The sequence below is a fragment of the Mastacembelus armatus genome, chromosome 20 (genome assembly GCF_900324485.2).
Source record: "Mastacembelus armatus chromosome 20, fMasArm1.2, whole genome shotgun sequence".
NCBI classification, from domain to species: domain Eukaryota; kingdom Metazoa; phylum Chordata; class Actinopteri; order Synbranchiformes; family Mastacembelidae; genus Mastacembelus; species Mastacembelus armatus.
The window spans coordinates 17824085-17844407 of NC_046652.1; the positions used below are offsets into that span (position 1 = coordinate 17824085).

At 41.2% G+C, this 20323-nt stretch overlaps 1 protein-coding gene across 1 annotated transcript in view; it reads left to right on the forward strand.

Annotated features, from left to right (window-relative positions):
• Nucleotides 1-11584: 11584 nt before the first annotated feature.
• The window catches only part of adarb2 (adenosine deaminase RNA specific B2 (inactive)), a 174258-nt gene continuing 165519 nt past the window's right edge, over nt 11585-20323 (forward strand). Inside the window, exon 1 of the mRNA XM_026292335.1 lies at nt 11585-11687. Coding sequence (XP_026148120.1) covers nt 11585-11687 — 103 coding nt within the window. The remainder of the gene's footprint in view (nt 11688-20323) is intronic.

Here is a 20323-nt window from a genome sequence, read left to right on the forward strand (position 1 = left end):
GTCATGTCAAATGACAGCCACGCTGAATTCTCACTCTGTTTCCTCTTGTGCTCCTGAGCGTGTTCGTCCATTTTGAAGGGGATCTGGTCTCGGCTGCTTACCTCGATGTGTGGTTTAGCGAGGGGAAAAGCTGGAAACTTCAAACGCTGCCCGTCTCTGACGCAGTGATAAATCCTGCCTGATGAAAGAGTACATTTTCAGAGAAGGAGGAGGTGATGAGCTTAACTTTGGGGGATTTAGTAGCTCTGTTTCTACCTTCCTGCATTTTGTCAAACACTGTGTAGCCTTCATAGCTTATTGTTATTCTGAGTAAGAGGAAATTAAAGACACGTATCTTTGATTTGTTGAAATATATATCTCTATACGTAGACACCAAAGCAAAACATTACACAGAACATGAACCACGGTAACAGAATATGGGATGTATTTCTCACAAAGTCATTAGATTAACAATCTACAGCTACTTTTCAGAGTAAAACAGCAGTAAAATGTGCATTGTGCTGCAGAGGTCCTGGGTCTGACAGTCTGCTGTCCCTGACCGAGCCACATGTTTACTACTACCATCTACTGTTCACTCAGAGGAGCTGACTTCTCTCCAACACAGAAACCTGTTTATTCATATAGTTTTGACAGAAATCTGAGTGATATAAATACCTTGTTTTTAAGGGAAAAGACGAGATACACACGTGCAAATATTAAGAATAAGAAAGCTGAAGTTAAAAACGTCGATTTCATTACTCGTTTACGTTTGGATCACCAGCATTTTCTGCTTCTGTCTACTCAGAGACAGTCAAGGACACTTGCCTCTTTGCTCTGTTTTTTTTTATTGTACAGCATTATTGTCTGCTGAATTTAGAAAGCTGCACACCTCTCATTAACCTACAGTACAAAAAAAATCCTGATAATTTGCAAAACAAATGCATTTACCACCTTAAATTACTCTCTGCAACTATCAATTTTATGCATTTGCAAAGGAGGCTGGACAGAAAGAGGAGATGGATGCTCAGCAGTGCTCAGTAAATTCCTTTCAGTGAGTCACCAGTGTTCAGAGCATCTCTTTGTCATAGCCTCTGGTCCCCTGGGAGCCCTTTAACTCTGGCCTCATCAGAGTCCCACAGAGACCTCTCTGTCAGTCACCCAGTCACCGACCTCTGATTGGATCAAAGATTGATTACACCCTATTCATGCAGCACCATCATTGGAGGACAGAAACGCATGCATTGCCGGTCAATGGGGCCTTGTAATCAGAGCCAATGCAGCAGTGACATGACACCATGGTGGCAGAAAAATCACTGGGCTTGATTTCAGCTCAGACACATGTTGAGTTTCGTAATTTCAGTCTGGATCAAAACTTAATGACCGAGCATGGATTCAGTTTCTAAAAGCTCCTCGAGTGATTTCCAGTCATCTCGAAAACGCAGTGAAAATTATTCTCTGCCCCAAATTCTCATTAATTGTGATTATGTTTCATTGGCAAACCAGAAACATAATTCTCATTTGGTCAACAACTGAGTAAAAAATTGATTTTATTTAAATTTAAACGCGACAACTTGATTAATGTTGTCCACGGGAAGACTGTCATTTTGATCACTGTTCTAATAAAGAAAGGATTCAGCAGAAGAATATTTGAATGATAAAAATCCCTGCAGCCATCTGTTGGTGTAATGAAATGGCTGGCACTTGCAGAAGATCTGGATGACCTCTCACTATCCACGGGCAGCATATGCTGCGCTGCAGTCGAAGGCAAACCTTTCCAGTTCTGACGACCATCAGCAACCTCATAATCATCAAAACCTCATCTGTTACATTCATAAATCCCACGCCAGTCTGGATTCTTGAGGATTTGCAAAACAGAGCACACCGTATGGTGCAATTCTGCAAATGCATGGTCTGGTGAACAAAGAGAGGGAAATTAATTAAAACCGTGGCTTACTGGTTTGATTTTTAAGATCTGCAAATATCACAGGAAAACAACAACAGTACCCTTTCTGATCGGTTTTGTTCCGTGAGATCCGCCATAACCAAGCTACCACTTCTCCCTGCACTGTGAGATTAACAACTCATCTCCTTGTTGAGCTGAGCAACACAAGCGAAACATCATTGTTACTTTCTGTGACTCCTGCCTTTCGCACAACTGTGACTCGGTAAAGCTTCAAATGCCTGTGATGAGAATTAACATAATTCTGGATGCCGGCTTTAAAGTGGTAATGGGCTGAGTATCGGTGATATAGCAAAGCATTTCATATATGTGTGTGTGTGTGTGTGTGGTAGAAGAGGGCCTCTGTGACTTTATGTTGCTGGTATCCTTGGTGTATGTGAGTGGAGAGGAGACCGGCTGAGATGCTGGTGCACCAAGCAGTTTCAAGGATTACTGTCGGGGCGGAAAAGAGGCAATTAATCTCTGTCGTCAAATAGGATACAGCCGAGCCTCAAGGCCTTTAGGATCTTTTTGGAAAACCGTAAGCTTCTGTTTACTAATGTGGTTGTATTGACGATGATGATGCGTGTGAATCATGATGTGCTTTTATACCCAAACGTGCATGTGTGAGTGTGCAATTATGGGTTAGTTACAGGCACGTCTAGTGATGAAAGTCATTCATTTTTTTAAAGTCACATGCACTAATGCTTGTTTTCAATTAGAGCCAGTTACAGGGTGCTCTTAGTTTGAGCAGTATGTTTGATCAGTATTAAGCTCTGAGGACATTTGATTTTTTTTTTTTTTTTAACTTGCGTCCTTGTCCCACATTTTGTTGTCAGGCCTAAACCAGCCCATAATGTCTGCGTGACATGTTCAAAAATGTAGTGCCAGGAAAAAAATGTGGTTTGTCCACAACAGAAATTTAGAGAGTTATTTTTAACTTTCGTGAAATTTGCCTCCGGTGAGGTTGGGGGGTGCAGTTCCAGCACTGTACCTGCCTGACACCAAGGAGGAAAACAAAACCCGAATGTAGCTGTACATCATTTCCCCCTGGCTGCAGAATTCAGCTTGATCAGACCTGGCACAAGAAGCATCCTTACCTTCAGGAGCTCTGCAACTGTTTTCTTTATCTGTCTGTGCAGATATAACTCTCCATCTGCCTGAAAACAGAAACTACAAGAGGAACAAATATAAAAATATGTCGCTTGAGTTCTGGTTGAACTTGTTAGATGATGTAAAGAAACATAAACCACGTTATTTAAAATATTATTCGTCTAATTTGCAGCAAGGCTGAGAGTCACCACCTTATCCAGTCTTCTTAATGTATTAAGTGTCATATCTCGGTATTGACCTTTTGTAGTCTGCCACTTTCCATCCATCCATCATCTAGACCCCCTTAGTCCTATTTGGGGGTCCCAGGGATCAGCTGGAGCCTATCTCAGCTCTCTCTGGGTGAAAGGCAGGGGTCCACCCTGGACAGGTCCCCAGTCCATCACAGGGCCACATAGAGACAAACAACCTCACACACTCACACTCACTCCTATGGGCAATTTAGAGTCACCAATCAACCTGACATACATGTTTTTGGACTGTGGGAGGAAACCAGAGTACCTGGAGAAAACCCGTCGCAAAATAAGGCCTGGACTTATAGCACATATAGCACACACTGAGAGATACTCTGGGTCAGACTTTCCTCAATACTCAAAATGCTCAGGGCACAATGCAAAAGGTAAGCTACAGAAGTCATAGGGTTTTGTTTACAGCACATTAAAGATGGCAGATAAGATCCTGAGTCAGCAGAGATGGCTGGTATCAGTACAACATGGAAGTATCCACAGTGTCAACAAAAAAAGTGGAAATCAACATGTAGACAAAGAAAAAAGTGTGAGGGGGCTGAACTTGATAGAAACAACGTGCACACTAGCCCAGTGTAAATACTGTGGACTAAACGCTGCTGTTCCCTCACATGTGCTCGCATGGACTTCATGCAGACTTTGTACTGGGGGAGCTGGCAGGGTAAAGTCCACTTAAAGTCCAGGTCAGAAAACCTTTTATTCTAAGATAGTTGACCCGGGATGTTTCAATAAAGGCTGTCAAAAGTCACAGCAACAGGTAAGTTCAGCAACTTCATCGCCGTTTGCATCATCTCGTGCTTCAAACCATGAGAGGGATGAACTCACACACGTATGAGCAACATAGAAATAGCTAACAGGGTCATTCCCCAGCTGCCACAGTCAAATCACAGTCCCGACAATGTGAAGACTAACGTAAGTGGCACAATCCTGAGAAAGTTTAAGTTAAACTTCAAATTGTCTTTTCTGAAATTGAAGCAGAAGACATCAAACATTACACCAAATGATATATGTATAGGGATTTCCTAGCAGAAATGGATTTTGATTCGAGTTGAACAAGGTGTCTGAATTCAGCTTTGTGAAGACCTATTTTGAGAAATCTCTCCCTTGCTAAACAGAGATCGAATTTACTTTTATTCTATTCATTTTCTCCTTTCCTGTCTTTCACTGATAAGCCCCCCCCTCACCGCAGAACACAATAGCTTCATTGTCCTAAACTACAGAGCTGATAATGTTACGTGACATTAAGGGCAATGATGTTAGTTCCTATTCAGAGAGACATTTTGATTGGAGCGTAGACTCACAAAGAGAACCATAATATTCCCTTCGCTTTCAGAAATTAATGAATCCAATATTAAACACAATCACCATTGACCTGCACAGTCCTGGGCTCTGAGTATTTTATTAGCCTGTATGTCAGGAGACGTGTGGAAAAAGAAGGCTAACTATTACAGCAATATTATAAATATAGGCTTTAATGATGATCTTATTCACTCATACATTTGCTGTAGCACCTATCAAGTGTGTATGTGGTGCCTTTTGACACGAGGACGTTAATTTGGGACCCACCTGGGCAGTTTATCCACAGCAGCAGAAACACTGCGAATTCCCAATGTCATTCAACTCCTCTGTTGTAAAAACTCAATTGTTTCCTTCTCTTTTTATGTCTAATAATATTCATATTCTCCTGAACGCTGACCTGTGAAAAGCGGGCTATTACAAAGACGTCAGTGCAGCGGCTTTATCTTTACTTTCCAAATGTTGGGGTCAGCCAAGACTTGACGCTTAGCAGACGATTCTCCCAAAGACCTAATGTGATTAATGGGTGTCACTTAAGAGGAGTGGGGTAAGGATGAAAAGGAGGAGGGGGGGGTGAAAAGTTGTGCGAAGGAGATATAGAAAAGGTATATTGGTGTCAATTCATCAGCAAGGATTTAGCCCCTGTGAATGTTCAATGTCACTTCCAAAGTTTAAATGCAGCCTTGAAATGAGATGTGGGCGGAAAGTTTGAGGTGAGCAATTAGTTTGTTTTCTGGTGGTGGTTTTTGCACGATTTGCTCAAATTCCTGACATTGGGAAGGTCACGAGTGTTTAAACAAGCTGTCAGGACTGTCCCTGTTTGTCCCCGTCTTTGCATTAACAGCCTGTGGAAACTCAGTGATAAAGTTCAGACTCATGAAAACGCCTGTTTTCAAAGTCGGCGTTTATCGCTCTTCATGTTGACACTTGTTTTGATTTCTTCTTGTTCTGGAAACATCCTGACGATCCAGTTTCTTATTAAAATGCCTGCCACCTGTTTTAAAGCATCTGCTTTTGATTTCATTTTCATGCACTAGTTTATTTTAGTTTATGTAGATTGTATATGTGGATTTTGGATATAAAGATGTTGCCACTGAAAAACCTTCTCATTCAGTAATTATTTGTTTTTAGGATATTTTGCATTGTAGATTAACACGGCATGAATCAAAACTATGATAAAACACATATAGAATTAGGAATTAATACAAAACATGTAAAATAATCTAATTATGTTTTAGCCACTTTTTATATTTAACAGCTGTGCACACTCTTCACTTTCTCTCGACCAGCTTCCTGTAATAACGTGGATTTTACAGCCGCCCAGACAGTTACCACACACCTGCAGTCCAACCCACCCTGAACCATCTCATTTGTCTCTGGGCTGGTTGATCGTAGAGGCCAGGTTATCTGTCACCCTCCCTTTTATATAGCCTGGAGATGGATTTTGGATGGCGGTCCTGTTGAATAACAAATGATGGTTAAATAAATGAATTCTGGATGAATCACCAACAAGCACTTATTCACTGAAACTTCTTTGGTTGGAGCCAAAAATCCTGTATTTAGACTCATCAGACCAAAGTCACTGGGGCTTGGGGGAATTAATTTCAGGTTTCCAATCTATTGACAAAGTCCGACGTGAGAACACAACGTTAGGCCTCTGACACTCTAAGCCACTGGTCACCAGTTTTACTGCCATTTGCAGTCAAATTTCTGATTTCTGAGAGAGAGCACAGACTGGCTGCTCAGCTTATCAAATCAGTGCAGCGTCCATGATTTCACTCAATGACTGTGGTTTCTCCTTATTTTTAGTCTCCACCTCTTCTCTTGTACCTCCACAACTAAAAGACCGAGGGCTGTCAATGCCAGTGACATTTGCAGCTTCTTATCAGACATATTTTCAATTGGAAGTAGTTATATAAGCAAACGCTGCTTTGTTTACAGTTTGTATATCTGCACTTTAGGGTTTCTGAATAATGAATGCAGACTACTGCCACCTGTTAATAGCTAGAGCTATTTCCTCTCATGCAGGTGCTTAATATAAGTGTTAGTTGGCTGTTCAAGCGCCACTTTTTGGCCCAGACATTTGCCAATGCAAGAGTCAGCCTTTGTTGCTGCTAGTTTTGGCTTGTTGTGCCTCTAAGATGTGTCCTCATCCCGCGTGATGCGGCCTGAAATGTTTGGACTTCACTTACATAGGTGTGTCGCTACACACAGTATCTGTGGGTGCTAAGGGTTTTCCAAATCCAGAATTCATCTAGTCCACAAAATGCCTTAAATGGACTTCACTCTGAAAATTACCCATAATCCATAGCAATACACATCACAGTAAGTGTGATAAAAGGTCATAATGACCGCCGGAAAACACCCAAATGTGATTTGTTGAACCACGATCCATACAGCAGTCAGTAGTTTCAGTTCATCTTTATGATAATGAGCAGCCGTGAATGATGCAAGCCGAGCAATTATCCCATGTCTTGATATTGATATTCTCTTGTATTGCCATTTTGCAGCTGAAGTGCTGCTGTGGGAACTGACAAGAAAGAACTGACAAATGTTGGTATTTATTCAGGCTAAGGCTCAAGACTGGTTGTCTGGTCATTAACTCTGCAACTGGCAAAGTAGTTTAATGTAAGAAACAAACACATTTCAATACCAGGTGAAATACCTGTTTCAGTCACTCTGTCCAAAGCATGATAGAAATCCAGCAGGGACAATGTGGATTGTTACTTTATGAAATGTTTCTGTTGCTTACAATAATTCCTAATGATATAATAATAAAATTAATGAGGAAAAGCATCACAAAATGGATGGATGCATTAACCAGTAAAAGATTATTAAGGAACTTAAATCTTCAAAAACTGACTCTTGTCCTGTAGCAGTAGAAGTGAGTGTTTGTTTCCTTCCTGTAGAACAATCCAGTGCTGAAACAATCACATTCATAGTTTATGTTACGAACGTTTCCCAGCATAATGAGGGGAAATGCAAAGTTTTGATATAAGACGTGCACTGCACTACGAGAGTGTGCAGCAGCAAAGTGCTGCCACTCACTGTGGATTATAGTCTGAGGAGCAAACCGACTGTGGACGGGAGATGAAGGTGCATGTGAGTCTCCCAGTTGGCTGCCTCGTGAGCAGCCTTAACACCTGATAAGACCACAGCTACCTAATCCCCACCCACATCTCCACCGTCACACCTGTGGGGGGAAAAAAGGTTAAAATCAATACCCAACCACAAACTGATGAGGAGGCCTCCAAGGCTTCCATCTCCTCCACATTATCCCGGCTGGGAGGGGTGATAAGCAAGCTAACTTGCTTTAGAGCAAATTCCTATTATTTCCTTCCACATAATGTTTGGTTTTGTCCAATTTAAAAGACATTTGCTTTGAGTATTTTTTAGTTTTTCTATCAGTAAAGCAATTAAAAGATGGTTGTTTGCAAAGCAAAATGTCACAACCTTGTTCCAAAACACTGTAAAGCATCACAGAAGCACTAAAACATAACGAGGGAAAGTAGAAATGAATATGTAATATCATCTGAATACATCACGCTTTGCTGTTCTGCTGGGCAGCTTTCTATTCTCTGCATCTCCAGGCAGCTCCACTGAATGTCGATATGTGCTTTTTCTCAAACGCGAGTTAAGAAACATAGCTGTTAATTACAGTATGTTGATTATAGAACAACTGATGTATTACCATGGAGACAGTCCTACCTGTGTTAGCCCAATTATTCCAATAACACGATGATAAAAACTGAAAAACAAAGAAACAACTAGAACTTGGCAAATGAAAAGCAAGTAGACAGGGCAACAATTTAATTTCAGCTTTACTCTCGCTCCATCTCGCTCTATACACACACACACACACACACACACACACACACACACACACGTATATATTTTCAAAAATCACAAATCCAGTCAAAAGTACAGAAAATGAATGCGTCTGAGTAGCGTGCTGATTGCCCTCCTTATCTTAGATTGCAGGTGTTGGGTTCTGATTTGATGATAGAAAAAAAAGAGGAGTTATTGCCATATGTTTGCTATAATCGCAATTTAAATCTAACTCTTTAATCCACAGATATGACATCAAACTAATTCCAGGTGTTTGTCTGAATCATTTTAAATAAACAGAAACAGAGAGCACACTGCATACGGTTTGTCACATACAGATGTTCCTCACGTCCTTTCAGTGTTTAAGTATAGCATTACATTAATATTCATTCAGCCAGTTGGCCTGTTAGCTCATGACCAGTAAATGAAATGGTCCTTAAAGGCATCGTTTCCTCACACTTGGTAGCAAAAGCATTTTGTGCACAAACATGGAAAAATTAAAAATAGGACGATCGTCACTGCGCAGTCTAACTTTTTGGGTGTTAGAATAGAGAATCCGTGATGCAAAAAAAAAAACCAAATAACCAACCAATAAAATAATTATTAAACTAAATAGGCATTTTAATCAGGAAATACAAAATAATGATGCTGAAAATTGTGATTATGTAAATGTATCAATTTTTACTTAAACACACTAAACAAAATTATTAAATTTTCTGACAAAATATATAATAATCACACTCCACAGACTTTTGAGTCTTTGAAATTTGCAGGTTTTGACTACAAAAATTTAGACCAATCAATATACACACAGCTAAGCACTGTTTTTTGTTTTTTTTTTTAAATAAGACGAGTCTTAAAGGGGCATTTCATTGATTTCACACATGAACAAATAGTTCTTAGCCTGTAAAAGCAGGTTCGTAGTCTTCTGTGGCTCTGCAAAAATAACCAATTATGTGCTTGGAGAATACACATTTTAGCTGTACTGTATAAATTTTACACACTTTAGGTTCAGGAAGTTTAAATGAAAGTTTCCCAGCATGCACCACGATGATATCTAGCTCCACTGGGAGATTTATCTACATTAAATACTAATGAAAAATAGCATGTTATTAATAATTTTGTTTACAATAACAAGAGAAAAGACATTTTCTAGAAAGACACAACAAAACTTTAGAATAAATCTGTGGCTGAATCTACTAACCACGCATGCTAATCTAGAAAAATGCTATAAACTATAAACTACTTTGTTCTTTTTTTACTGTTGTGCTTCTAAAATGAATTTAATTTATGCTTTTATTTTGCATTCCTGGTTGTATTTCCTGTGTTTTGTGTTTGAGTGTAAAAAAACAAAACAACCCATAGATATACAGGATTAGTGTTGACACTGGAGATGATCCAGGTTTCTTCCGACTAAGACCTAGTGGTCTTGCTATGACTGCGTGCACATGACATGGCTCTAACACGCACCTCCTCCTCAACCATCCCGTTTGCTGTTATCTATGTATGCACCAGCCCCCCGCCAGCACACCTTCATTACCGCCACAGATAGTGGCATTGGCAACTTGTCACTTGTATTGATTTCTCTTAAACTCCAATTTACATGGATATTTGTGGGCATCATGAGGGCAGGCAGCAGTGTGGCGGACAGCTCCAGCACCCTCGTTTCCCTCCTTCTCCTCTCTCTCTCTGTCTCTGTCTGTCTCTGTCTGCCCCCAGGGCTGAGTGGAAAATCTTTCCACCCAACAACAAGGCCTCAAAGAGACTTTTCAATCTGTCAGCAACGAACATGTAGTGTTTTGTTTTTTTCCTGCAAATGTATTATTTTTAACAGCAGAACTAAAATGAGGGGAGCTAGTGAGGGATGTTTTCAGAGACAATAACAGCATTTATGTGAATATATGGCCAATTTATGTTCATTTTTAGATCTCAGTCAATAAACGCACATGCAAAAACACCAACCAACACAAACACAACAGCTAAGACCACCAGATTAGCTCACTGAGGCCCCAGTAGAGCCGCATGTTTTCGGTAGCACTATAGCGCCTCCTCCCAACACACACCTGACCTTCCACTGCAGAGGCATTGGGGGAAGCAGCTAGGAAAACCACGAACGCTGCCTGAGAGCCTCAGCACTGTGCTTGCACACAAAAATGTCAAACTTTGTGGTCACGGTTCAGTAGAGTTTGTTGCCCCCTTTGCTGAAGGTCACCTGCATTTGTCAATATTTGTTATTGTACCTGCACAGAATTTGACTCAAAGACACAGTACGTGGAACATGATGCATCTTAGCACACCAGCCTCTTTAGTGGAGCAAATTTACTTCACATCCACAATCCTGCAAGAAAAAAAAAGGTCGTGTACAATGAGCTTGAGTTTTGTTTTATGTGTGTTCTACCTCTTGTGTTTCTAAAACAGCCAATGACTCTGTGCTTTGTGGCTTAAACCTGGTGTGACTTTATCTGACTTTATAGCAGCGTGGCAACTAAAGAGCATGGCACCAGCGCGCCAGCGGGAGAAACTCATATTCAAACCCTTCATGCTGTTAAACATCCAAACTGCTGAAGAGCCCTTGAGCAAGTACACCCCCCACCACCCCTCCCGTCTCAGCGGAGAGGGGAAGAGAGCTGACTTCCCCTGCAGTGAGAGAAAAGTTATGGGAGAACAGTCAAAATAAGTCAAAACCTAACAAACAATTTGAAAAGCAGCGGGTGAATAAGGGATGTGAGATGGTGGGTGTCGCTGTTGATGTCACACCTCCCAGACAGCCGGGATTGGACCTTAATTAGAAAGCTCGGCAGATAGATAGGCGTCCTGCATGATTGGATTCAAAGTGGCTGATGCCAAAATTTCTGCAGAGGCGCAGGAAACTGTCGGAGAGGAGCGGAGCAGCCAGGAGAGTATCAGTGCTGCTGAGAGCTGCCACGCTGCGCTGAAAACAGTCTCTCCGTGAGCTGGAGGCAAGCTGGAGTTTCAGAGGTGATATAGGAACAGCAAGACGCGCTCCCCTCTGGTTTGAAGGGATAAAAAAAACGGGGGGAGAGTCAAAAATATAGTCCGAGTCTACGTCAAACCCGAGGATCCTGCGTTATCAGAAAGCGGTGGAGGTTGAAGCGAGACAAGTACAAAGGAGAGTCGCACCGACGAGTCGAAGTTGTCCCTGCGCTTCGCTCCAAAGGCTGCGCTGATGGCATCCGTACTTGGAAACAACAGCCGAGCGTCCGGAGCTCAGAACGGTCAGGTCAGATGCAAGCTGAAGAGGAGGAGGAGAAGGCGATCGAAGAGAAAAGGTAAAACTTTACGACACTTATCTTTTCTCTCCAGCATGAGCAGAGGTCGTGCGCACCTTGGAGGGGCATCGGAGCGCACGCAGCCCGGTCGACCCTGCGCTGTTTCAGCCATTGTCTGCTAAGATCCGCGGCGGCTTTAGCTCGTTCACACTGAAATACTGGAGACACCAAACACATCTGCTGTGGGAATAAGCGGCAGTAAACCCGACGGTACCGGGCACGTTGTCTGTCCATGGTCGAGATAAAGTTGACGCTGCGTTTTATTGTCTCAAATAAAAAAAATCCCCACAACAAACTAACGAGAATAATGACGGAATTAAACTGGAGAGTCGCTTTGATCAAAAAGTTGGCTTCATGAAAACAGCGGCATGTTTCACAATTTAATGTTTGATTTTTGATGCTAAGGAAAAGGATGCGACGGGGGTCACAGAATCCGGTTTAAGTTCCCCATTAAAAAGAGACAGTTTTCTTCCACAGTCATGTCTAAATCTGAATTTAATCCACCTCTGGTGTATTAAACTTATACTTTAATTAGCCAAATACAACATTTACTATAATAAAACTAAAGACATCACATCTATTTAAACGTCACGTCACTGTTGAGGAACCAGCATCCAGAAATGTACTATTTACATTTCCCCTCAGCTTCTTTCTTTTCTTCATGTCGTAGATTAAATATTTTCCCTCATCAGGGGGTTTGGACTCCAGGTCCTTGGATTTAACTCAAACCACATGAAGTTTCAGGACCAGTTCAGGGCCTCAAACAGCCAGAGAAACAAGGAGCATATGGGATTATTTCTATGACACCCTAGAAAAATACTAATGACATAGCACAGGTTTTATTTTCTGAGTAGCTTCAAATATAATCTCAGCCTTAAAGAGCAGAAGTGTTCCTAATGAAAAGGTGTGGACGAAGCCAGTGTGTTCACACAGTGAGACATAGTTTAAAAACACTCAATTACATTTGTGTTTACAATGGGAAAGCATGCTGTTTTTCAGTTAATATCACATTACACTGGTGACATTTTTCCCCAGCACTAGACACACCATAACCAGAAACACAGCAAACAAATCCCCTGTGTAGTTTTATGCCCTGCAGTATGGAATGGCATTTATGTATTTATGCCATTTATACCATGCATTTTAGGAAGGATGCAAACACACACACACACACACACACACACACACACACACACACACACACACACACACTCGAAACAAACCAAAATCAGCAGAAGAGGACTTTGCTCACACATTCCCATCTCACCACCTCTCATTTTGAGATTTAGTGTGTTCTCTGTTTTAAAATGGTCACAGTTTACAGTGTCGTTCACTGTTGGAGTCAATATACAGCTACTAACTAATTTTACACAATTTATTTTTTATTGCATGACACAGTTAAAAAAAAAAAAAAGTGTATATGGAGTGAAAAGCTTTAAAGCCTAACTGGGAGATTCTTCCTGTTTTAGTTTCCTTGATTATTTCCTGAGGTAGTTTTTGCTAATTAACAGTAAGTTTCCCCAAACTGAAGCATCAAAACAATTATTTGCTCTGGAAAAATGCACTTTCATTTTCTTTTTCTTTTTCACTTTCAGATTTTTTTTTTTTTTTTTTTGGTATCTTCATGAGGAACAAATGATCTAAATAAAATAGCAAAATACAAATTCATTTTTTAATTTATATGTATAACAAATGATAACACAACTGTTTGTGTTGTTTGTGCTTGAAGATACTGACGTGCCACCCCACTGCATTGTGGAATATGGATGAACGCTCGCAGCGTGTTGACATATTCGACTGCAATTGAATGCATAACGAGCTTTCATAAACACTTTGCACTTGTCATCAAACTACAAACAGACAACTGCACCTCATTTCCATAACCTCTTGATTTTTAATAGCCCAAGTAATTGAGACAAGGGAGACAATACATAAAATATAGTGCTGAGGCAAATGTATTTACATAATGGAAACGACAGAATTGGTTCCACAACATTAAGCATTGCATATGAGTATCGTGCAAACTTGCGCACATTAGCTGACAGGCCTTCGCAGCATGTTTCCAAACGGCTAATTTATCAGCACTGCTGATTCATTCTGATAACACGGGACATTAGGGGCCAGTTCATGGGACCAGCTGTAAATGAACTGTGTCTTTGGGAAGTGCTGATGGCCGCTGACTCCTCCAAAGCTGCAGGAGGTGGACTCATTGTGCCCCAGCAGCTGGAACATACAGTCAGATCTGTCTGATTTGTTCTTCTGTTTCTTTATTTGTCACGTCTCTCTCTTCTTTTCATGAAAAGATCCAGGGATATAGAATTTGTACATTTTTAAGTCTTTGAAACAAGAGTACACTTTATGATTGAAGGATAGTAGCAAAGCTGTTCTGACCATTTTTTTTTATGATTATCAACCTTCATCATCTAGAGATTGTACACAATTATTTTTAAAGACCTGAAGGCAAAAAAAGTCACAGAGGGATTATTGTATTACATCTGGGGCTCAATCCCTGGGAAAGGCTGCAGATTATTTGCAGACGGACTCACTAAACACACTCTTGTGTGTGTATTCAAAAGGTTGTAGGCAGATTCCTCCTAACACTTTTTTTTTTTTCTACCAAACTCTGCTTTGCAATTGTTCATTTTTTTAGATGAGTATAAAACAAACACAAAATGGACCTTACAGATCAGATTTGTTTTGCACCTGGATTCCCAGACCCTTTTCTACACAGACCTCCTTAGAAACCATGTACTTCATTGAAGCCATCCATCCAGTCCATCGTGTTTTTACTTCTCTTTGCTATTCTTCAGCTGCAGTTCACCAACCGCTTCCTCCCCATATTGTTCAGGTTACAATGCTGCTGACAGCCTGGTGCTGTACCGACGTGCACCTCCCTATGTACCTCTATTTGTTTGTGATTTAATGTCATTAAAGTGCTGTTGGTGCAACAAAAGAAATATGTCAGAGAAAAGTCATTCTCAGAAATACCTGCGTGAATACAGCATATGTCATTTTTTACCGTCTGTGAAATGATACGTGTCAATCCACCGTATGACATGACCTTTGTATTTGTCTTCCCTGTGGCATATGTCCAACTCATTTATCTCATCCAGAGTGGTTTTATTCAAAGATAAGCACAGCATAGATTTAAAGACCGATGTTATGTTTTACAGCCTGCACTTATCACTGTGTACAATATATAGTATATCTGCGTATCATGAAAAGCACTAAGGGGGAAATGTATGTAACGTACTTTATGTACCGATTATTGTTTACGCTGTCATTTCTAGCGAGGTCAAGTAAAGGGGCAAGTGTGGGCTACTGTGTGATGTGGGGGGTGTGGAGGTGGGGAACCGATGGGGGTCATTGCTTTCTTGCATCCAGCGCTCCAGTTTAGAAAGCCAAAGGGCACTGGAGGAGAATTAGTGGGGCGGACACGTTAATTAGCACCAGGCCCCTGATGCTTTCCAAGGACTGCTCTGACTATCTGACATGCAGCTGAGCAGAGGAGAGACCCCTGTGCAAAAATCATCTGCTTCCCTTTTAGTACTGGTCCAGACTGTATCAAATAGAGAGCAGAGGCTGGGGAACACACAGGCTCCATAGGATTTTATGATCCAGGTATGTTGGTGCACGCACAAACACCAGATTATTAAATTTTACCGGTAATTGTCTCTTTTAAATAGTAATCTGGGTGAACACAGCATTAGCAAAGTGCTAACTGGCTTCCAGTTTTATAAGACACATCTCCGTAGCTGTGTTTGTAACTGTGATTAGTTTGGTCCAGTCTCTTTTCCTGCAGCATTCATATCTTTTGTCGAGAGGTTGAAACTTGACTTAAAGTAAAATTGCAGCTCTGTGCAGTGTCCCCTGCTCCGCGTGTCGTGGCCCTTAGGTTCGTTTTTGCCTTTGACCACCATTTGTTCAATAAAGGCAGAGATCTTAACACCTTAAATCTTAAGGGGATGCGTTTTTCCTTTAGTAAGCGACTGTAAAAAAAAAAAAAAATGCTAATTCAGAAAACAGGTCTTAATGCTGATCCATTCCAGATAATAGCCTCTTCAAAAAATAAGTTAAGGTGATGTCAACAGTTCTGTCTGTTACTTCATTCACTCTGAAGATATCTTTTATCTAAGGTCACTGTCGTTTTGCATATGCATTGTAATTACGCAGGGTGTTCTCTGCAATGGCCTACATTTACATTCAAAACCCATTCATAAATAAAACCCCACTCGCAGCCAGACACAGACAGGCAGGCAACAGAAATGAACGCGTCTTGCTAGGTCTTGCAAATTGTTCGTGCCACCGGTTTCCTAATGTAGGTTCCTTCACAGCAGGGGAGAGGGAGCGTTTCTGGCTGTGGAAAACAGCGAGTTGCTGGTGCTGGTTTCCATGTTGGGACAGCCCAATGTCAAACAGCCAGTGTGTTATTAGAGAGAAGAAGAAGAGATGTATTTTACAGATGTAGAGCTCTAGTTTTAGCCCCGAAACACTTCTGTCACATTTGTTTGTGTTTGTGCTGATAACCGCATTAAGAGCTGCGACAGAAACACTGCTGGCATTTATGAGGTTAATGAAGGTCACTGCCGATGGCAACAGTGCAGCTTTGCTCTATGCATGGCTTTGTAAATTTACAGGCACTTCCTGAATAAGTGCAGCGGCGGAGGAATTGGCAGTTTAGGACACAGAGTCCTCTAACTGACTGAACATTTAGCTGAGGGAAAAAGGTTATTACTATAACTGTAGTCTCTTGAGGACAGCTGATAAAATGACCAAAGAAAAGGAATAGCACAACTTTAGCACATTAGCATAATTAGTAATTATCTCATAATAGTCCCTCTTGGCTTTTTGGAGCTTGGCAGTGAGAAATTCTACTTAAAGTTCAGGCACAGAAAACAAATTTAATGCAGACGTGTCTCAACGACAACAACAACAACACACACACATAAGCTGCTGGGAGCTGCCTCAGTCAGGTTGTGTGGAGACGCATCAAAAGCACAGATCCAGATTTAACAAATTCAGAAGGTGACACTTAAGTTAATTAGTCTGTTGTTTGATGACTCCCACTGTTGGAGAGATAAGAGTATTACTCACATCAGAAATAACTTGTTGTACTTGTTGCCATGACGACGGAAACTCGGAGGTTTAATTGAGTCAGTCATGTATTACAGTATGTTCCATCAATCTGTCCGCAACAGCTTTCAAAACAACGACGACTCGACTGCTACACTGCAATATAGCTCAGCAGCTCTAATGTACACGTTGCTGCAGCGGAGTGTGTCAGATGACGCCTTTGCGTGTTAATGCGCTGTCATACGTGTGTGTGTGTGTGTGTGTGTGTGTGTGTGTGTGCGCACTGCCGTTCGCAGCGAGCTGTCACTCCTCATAAACAGAGATGTGTAGCGCAGCAACTCGGCAGCATTATCACTTCCTGTCAGTGTGTCTGCAGTCCAGCAGGCCACACAACATGAGAGAGTAAATGATGGAAAAGAGAGCGGAGTTGCTGTCGGACACAAGAAACAAAGTCGTGTTTGGATAATAGCTTTAAAAAAATAATCGACTTTGTCTGAAGCATCAGGATTTGTAAATTCATCTCAACACTTTTAACATGATAAAGTGAGTTTGACTTTAATGTCATATCTTTGTGTAGGTGGATTTGCTTTGTCCTCTTTTTGTTTAGTTTAGTTTTGTTTTGTTTGTTTGCTGGTGGCAGTTTAATCTATCTGAAAAGTCATTTTCTCTTCTGAGACTGTTGCTGTGTTTTCAATTATTTTTAATGCCAGTAAAAGTAAATACAGACTAATTTATGTTTATGTCGTTTCATGTTCCAGACCCCCAGGTCCTCGACCGCTGATTTACTATTCATCTTGTTCATTTTTTCACTTACGCTACGACGAACTTGTCAGTGCTGTCAGTACTTTGTGTTTGTTGACTCCATGTTGGTGTCTCAGTCTAGTCTGAGGCGTTTTAGAGCAGAAAGAAGCAGCTGATTAATCAGTTATCTGACAGAATTAAAATGAGCAGAAGATTTCAATTTATTGACATGTTGTTTTTCTGAACTGTCTGGTGGTCAGACAATAAAGCAGAAATTGGTTTTGGTGTGAGGAAAGAGGGATGTTTTTTTTTTTTTGTTTGTTTTTTTCCCAAAACTTTATAACACTGAAATTAATTACTATGAATATTTAATTAGGAATAAACCAATTAAAAAGCATAATCAGTATTAACCAATAACAAACAGTCTAATCTTCATGAGAGCCAACCACAGCTCATCATCTAGTAGATAAAGCCAATAGATTGACTTTATCTCCAGTATATTTATATATATATATATATATGTGTGTGTGTGTGTGTGTGTGTGTGTGTGTGTGTATGCTGTCAAGTACAAAGGCTTACATCTAATGTGAAGTCCTGCCAATATCAAGTAAGTGCCCCACACATCATGGTGGCAAAACATTTCTCCGGTTTATGATCCTAATTAGCTCTAACTGTGCCATCATCCCTGAGTCATCATGCCTGGAGAGAGGCCAGATCATTTGACGGTCTGTGGTTTCACACTTTCCTTATCCCTCTCCTTCTCTCTTCCTCTCTTTCATGTCTTCTCTTTCTTTTTCAGTCTTTCTCTGCTTTCCTGTCTTTCATTTCTGCACCGCACACACTTGTTATTGTTGTCCTCCGGCTTTCTTGTGTATATTCACAGCACGGTAGCCACTACTGTGAAAAGGGACATATTTCCTAAGCAGAAAATAGCTAAAGAAGGTGTCAGAATTTGTGCACCAAAAAAAAAAAAGCTTTTGGCTGTTTCACGTACTCGGTCCAAAATACAGCAAGTCATCCATGAAATATGTTTAGCTGCCATTTGAGTGCAGTTGTAAATTAAAAATCGCAAACACATGAATGGCCTTTGACGGCATCAGACCGGTTGGCTCTCTGTGACTTAAACCGCTGCACTGATGTCATGCTTCAGCCACATGGCTACCCCGTCTGCTGTGCTGGCAGAGCAATATACTTCACCTTATATGGAATAATGAAATTGGATGAAGCAGCTTAACTGTGCGTTGTCCCTTCTCTCGCCATCAGACTGGGTGCCTATTTGAGATAACGTTAATGAAGGGGACTTTAGCCAAGAATAGACACAACGGGGAGAGGGGGGGTGTGGGTGCTAACAGCATTTATTTCCATTAATAAGGTGGAGCATTTTACAAGAGGGCCTCTCCTGAGGGCTCTCTCCGTAGGTCGGAGAGAATACTACACCTTAACAACCCTCAGACGATTTAATTTCATCAGGCAGGCGTGCGGAGACGTGCCGGAAGCTGCAGACCGGTCTTAACCGTAACGTGGCTCCGTGCAACTTAGGCTGAGGCTGACGAGCCGATCGCTGAGCCAAGATAAAGAAAACACCCTACACGTGTCCTTATCAATCATGCGTCGGCCATTATTGACGGCAGGTAACGTCAGCTCAACCTCACGCTGTTGTCATGAGGCGGATCTTTGGCTTTTATAATGCCATGCACCTTCACAGTGGCATCGTCTCGACAAATGTATGCAGCGTCACATTATTTTTATCCTGAGTTGAATTCATTTGCACTGATGACACAGTTAAACATCCCAAAGACCTGAAACAGGGTTAAGGTCGTGTGTGTGAAAGTTATTCCATCCTGTCACAGTCTGAGCCTGGAACATATCGACATAGTCAGCTGGCTTCAGTGTATTGGCCCATATCTTTGCTGAGACTAGACCTGACCCACTAAACCAACACGGCCTCCAGAGTCCTTCACAGTAGATACTAGGCCTGATGGGTGCACTTCCCTTCTTGCCTTATCCACAACCATGACGGAGAGAAAGCTAGTCCCTGCATCGTTTAGGGTTAAAACAGTTGTTACCATCTGAAACACATTAATCCCTGTGATTATCCAGTCGGAGGATCTTAAGGATTTGCTTATTTAATTAATTAATTTAATTTCAGAGGGAGCTAGTGGTGTATATTTCAGTTTGTCATTTTATGATTGATGTTACAAACAATATGTAAACACACACACACACACACACACAGTCAAAGCTGTTACTTGTTAAAACACTTGTTATAAAAAACAAAAAAGTATTTTCTAATTTTCTCCTAAACAATATGCTGCTGGTTAGGAAAAACCTATAAGCCTGGGAAATAAAAAGTCCACGTTGTGCTTCTGTTGTGGTGCCGACACTGTCGTCATATTCCGACACATATAAAAAGCAAACAAACGTAAAACCAGACTCTGTTTGGCAGCTCATCTTACATTCTTGGTTTGCCTCAGGTGCAGGAGTCACCAATGCTACTAACACTAGCTAACTCTGGCACAGCAGCACTATCATAGATTCATAGATGGGGCTTTATTTCCTTACAAATTGTAGCTAATTAATGTGCCGCCTGGTCAGGGAAGCAGCAGTAGGTTAGCAGTGGTACACTGCAACATGGTAAACTGTGCAGCTTACATTACACCACATTAGCATTGTTAATCAATGTTTTGGCACTTTTGTTTTTTGGGAAAGGTGAAAACATTATTTGTAGGACGAGTGTAGCAAACAGGTTTTTTGGCACCGTGGTATTTTAGCCTCACTCTGTACGGGGGTCAAGAAGAATCTTCTTCTTCTTCCCCAGTTTG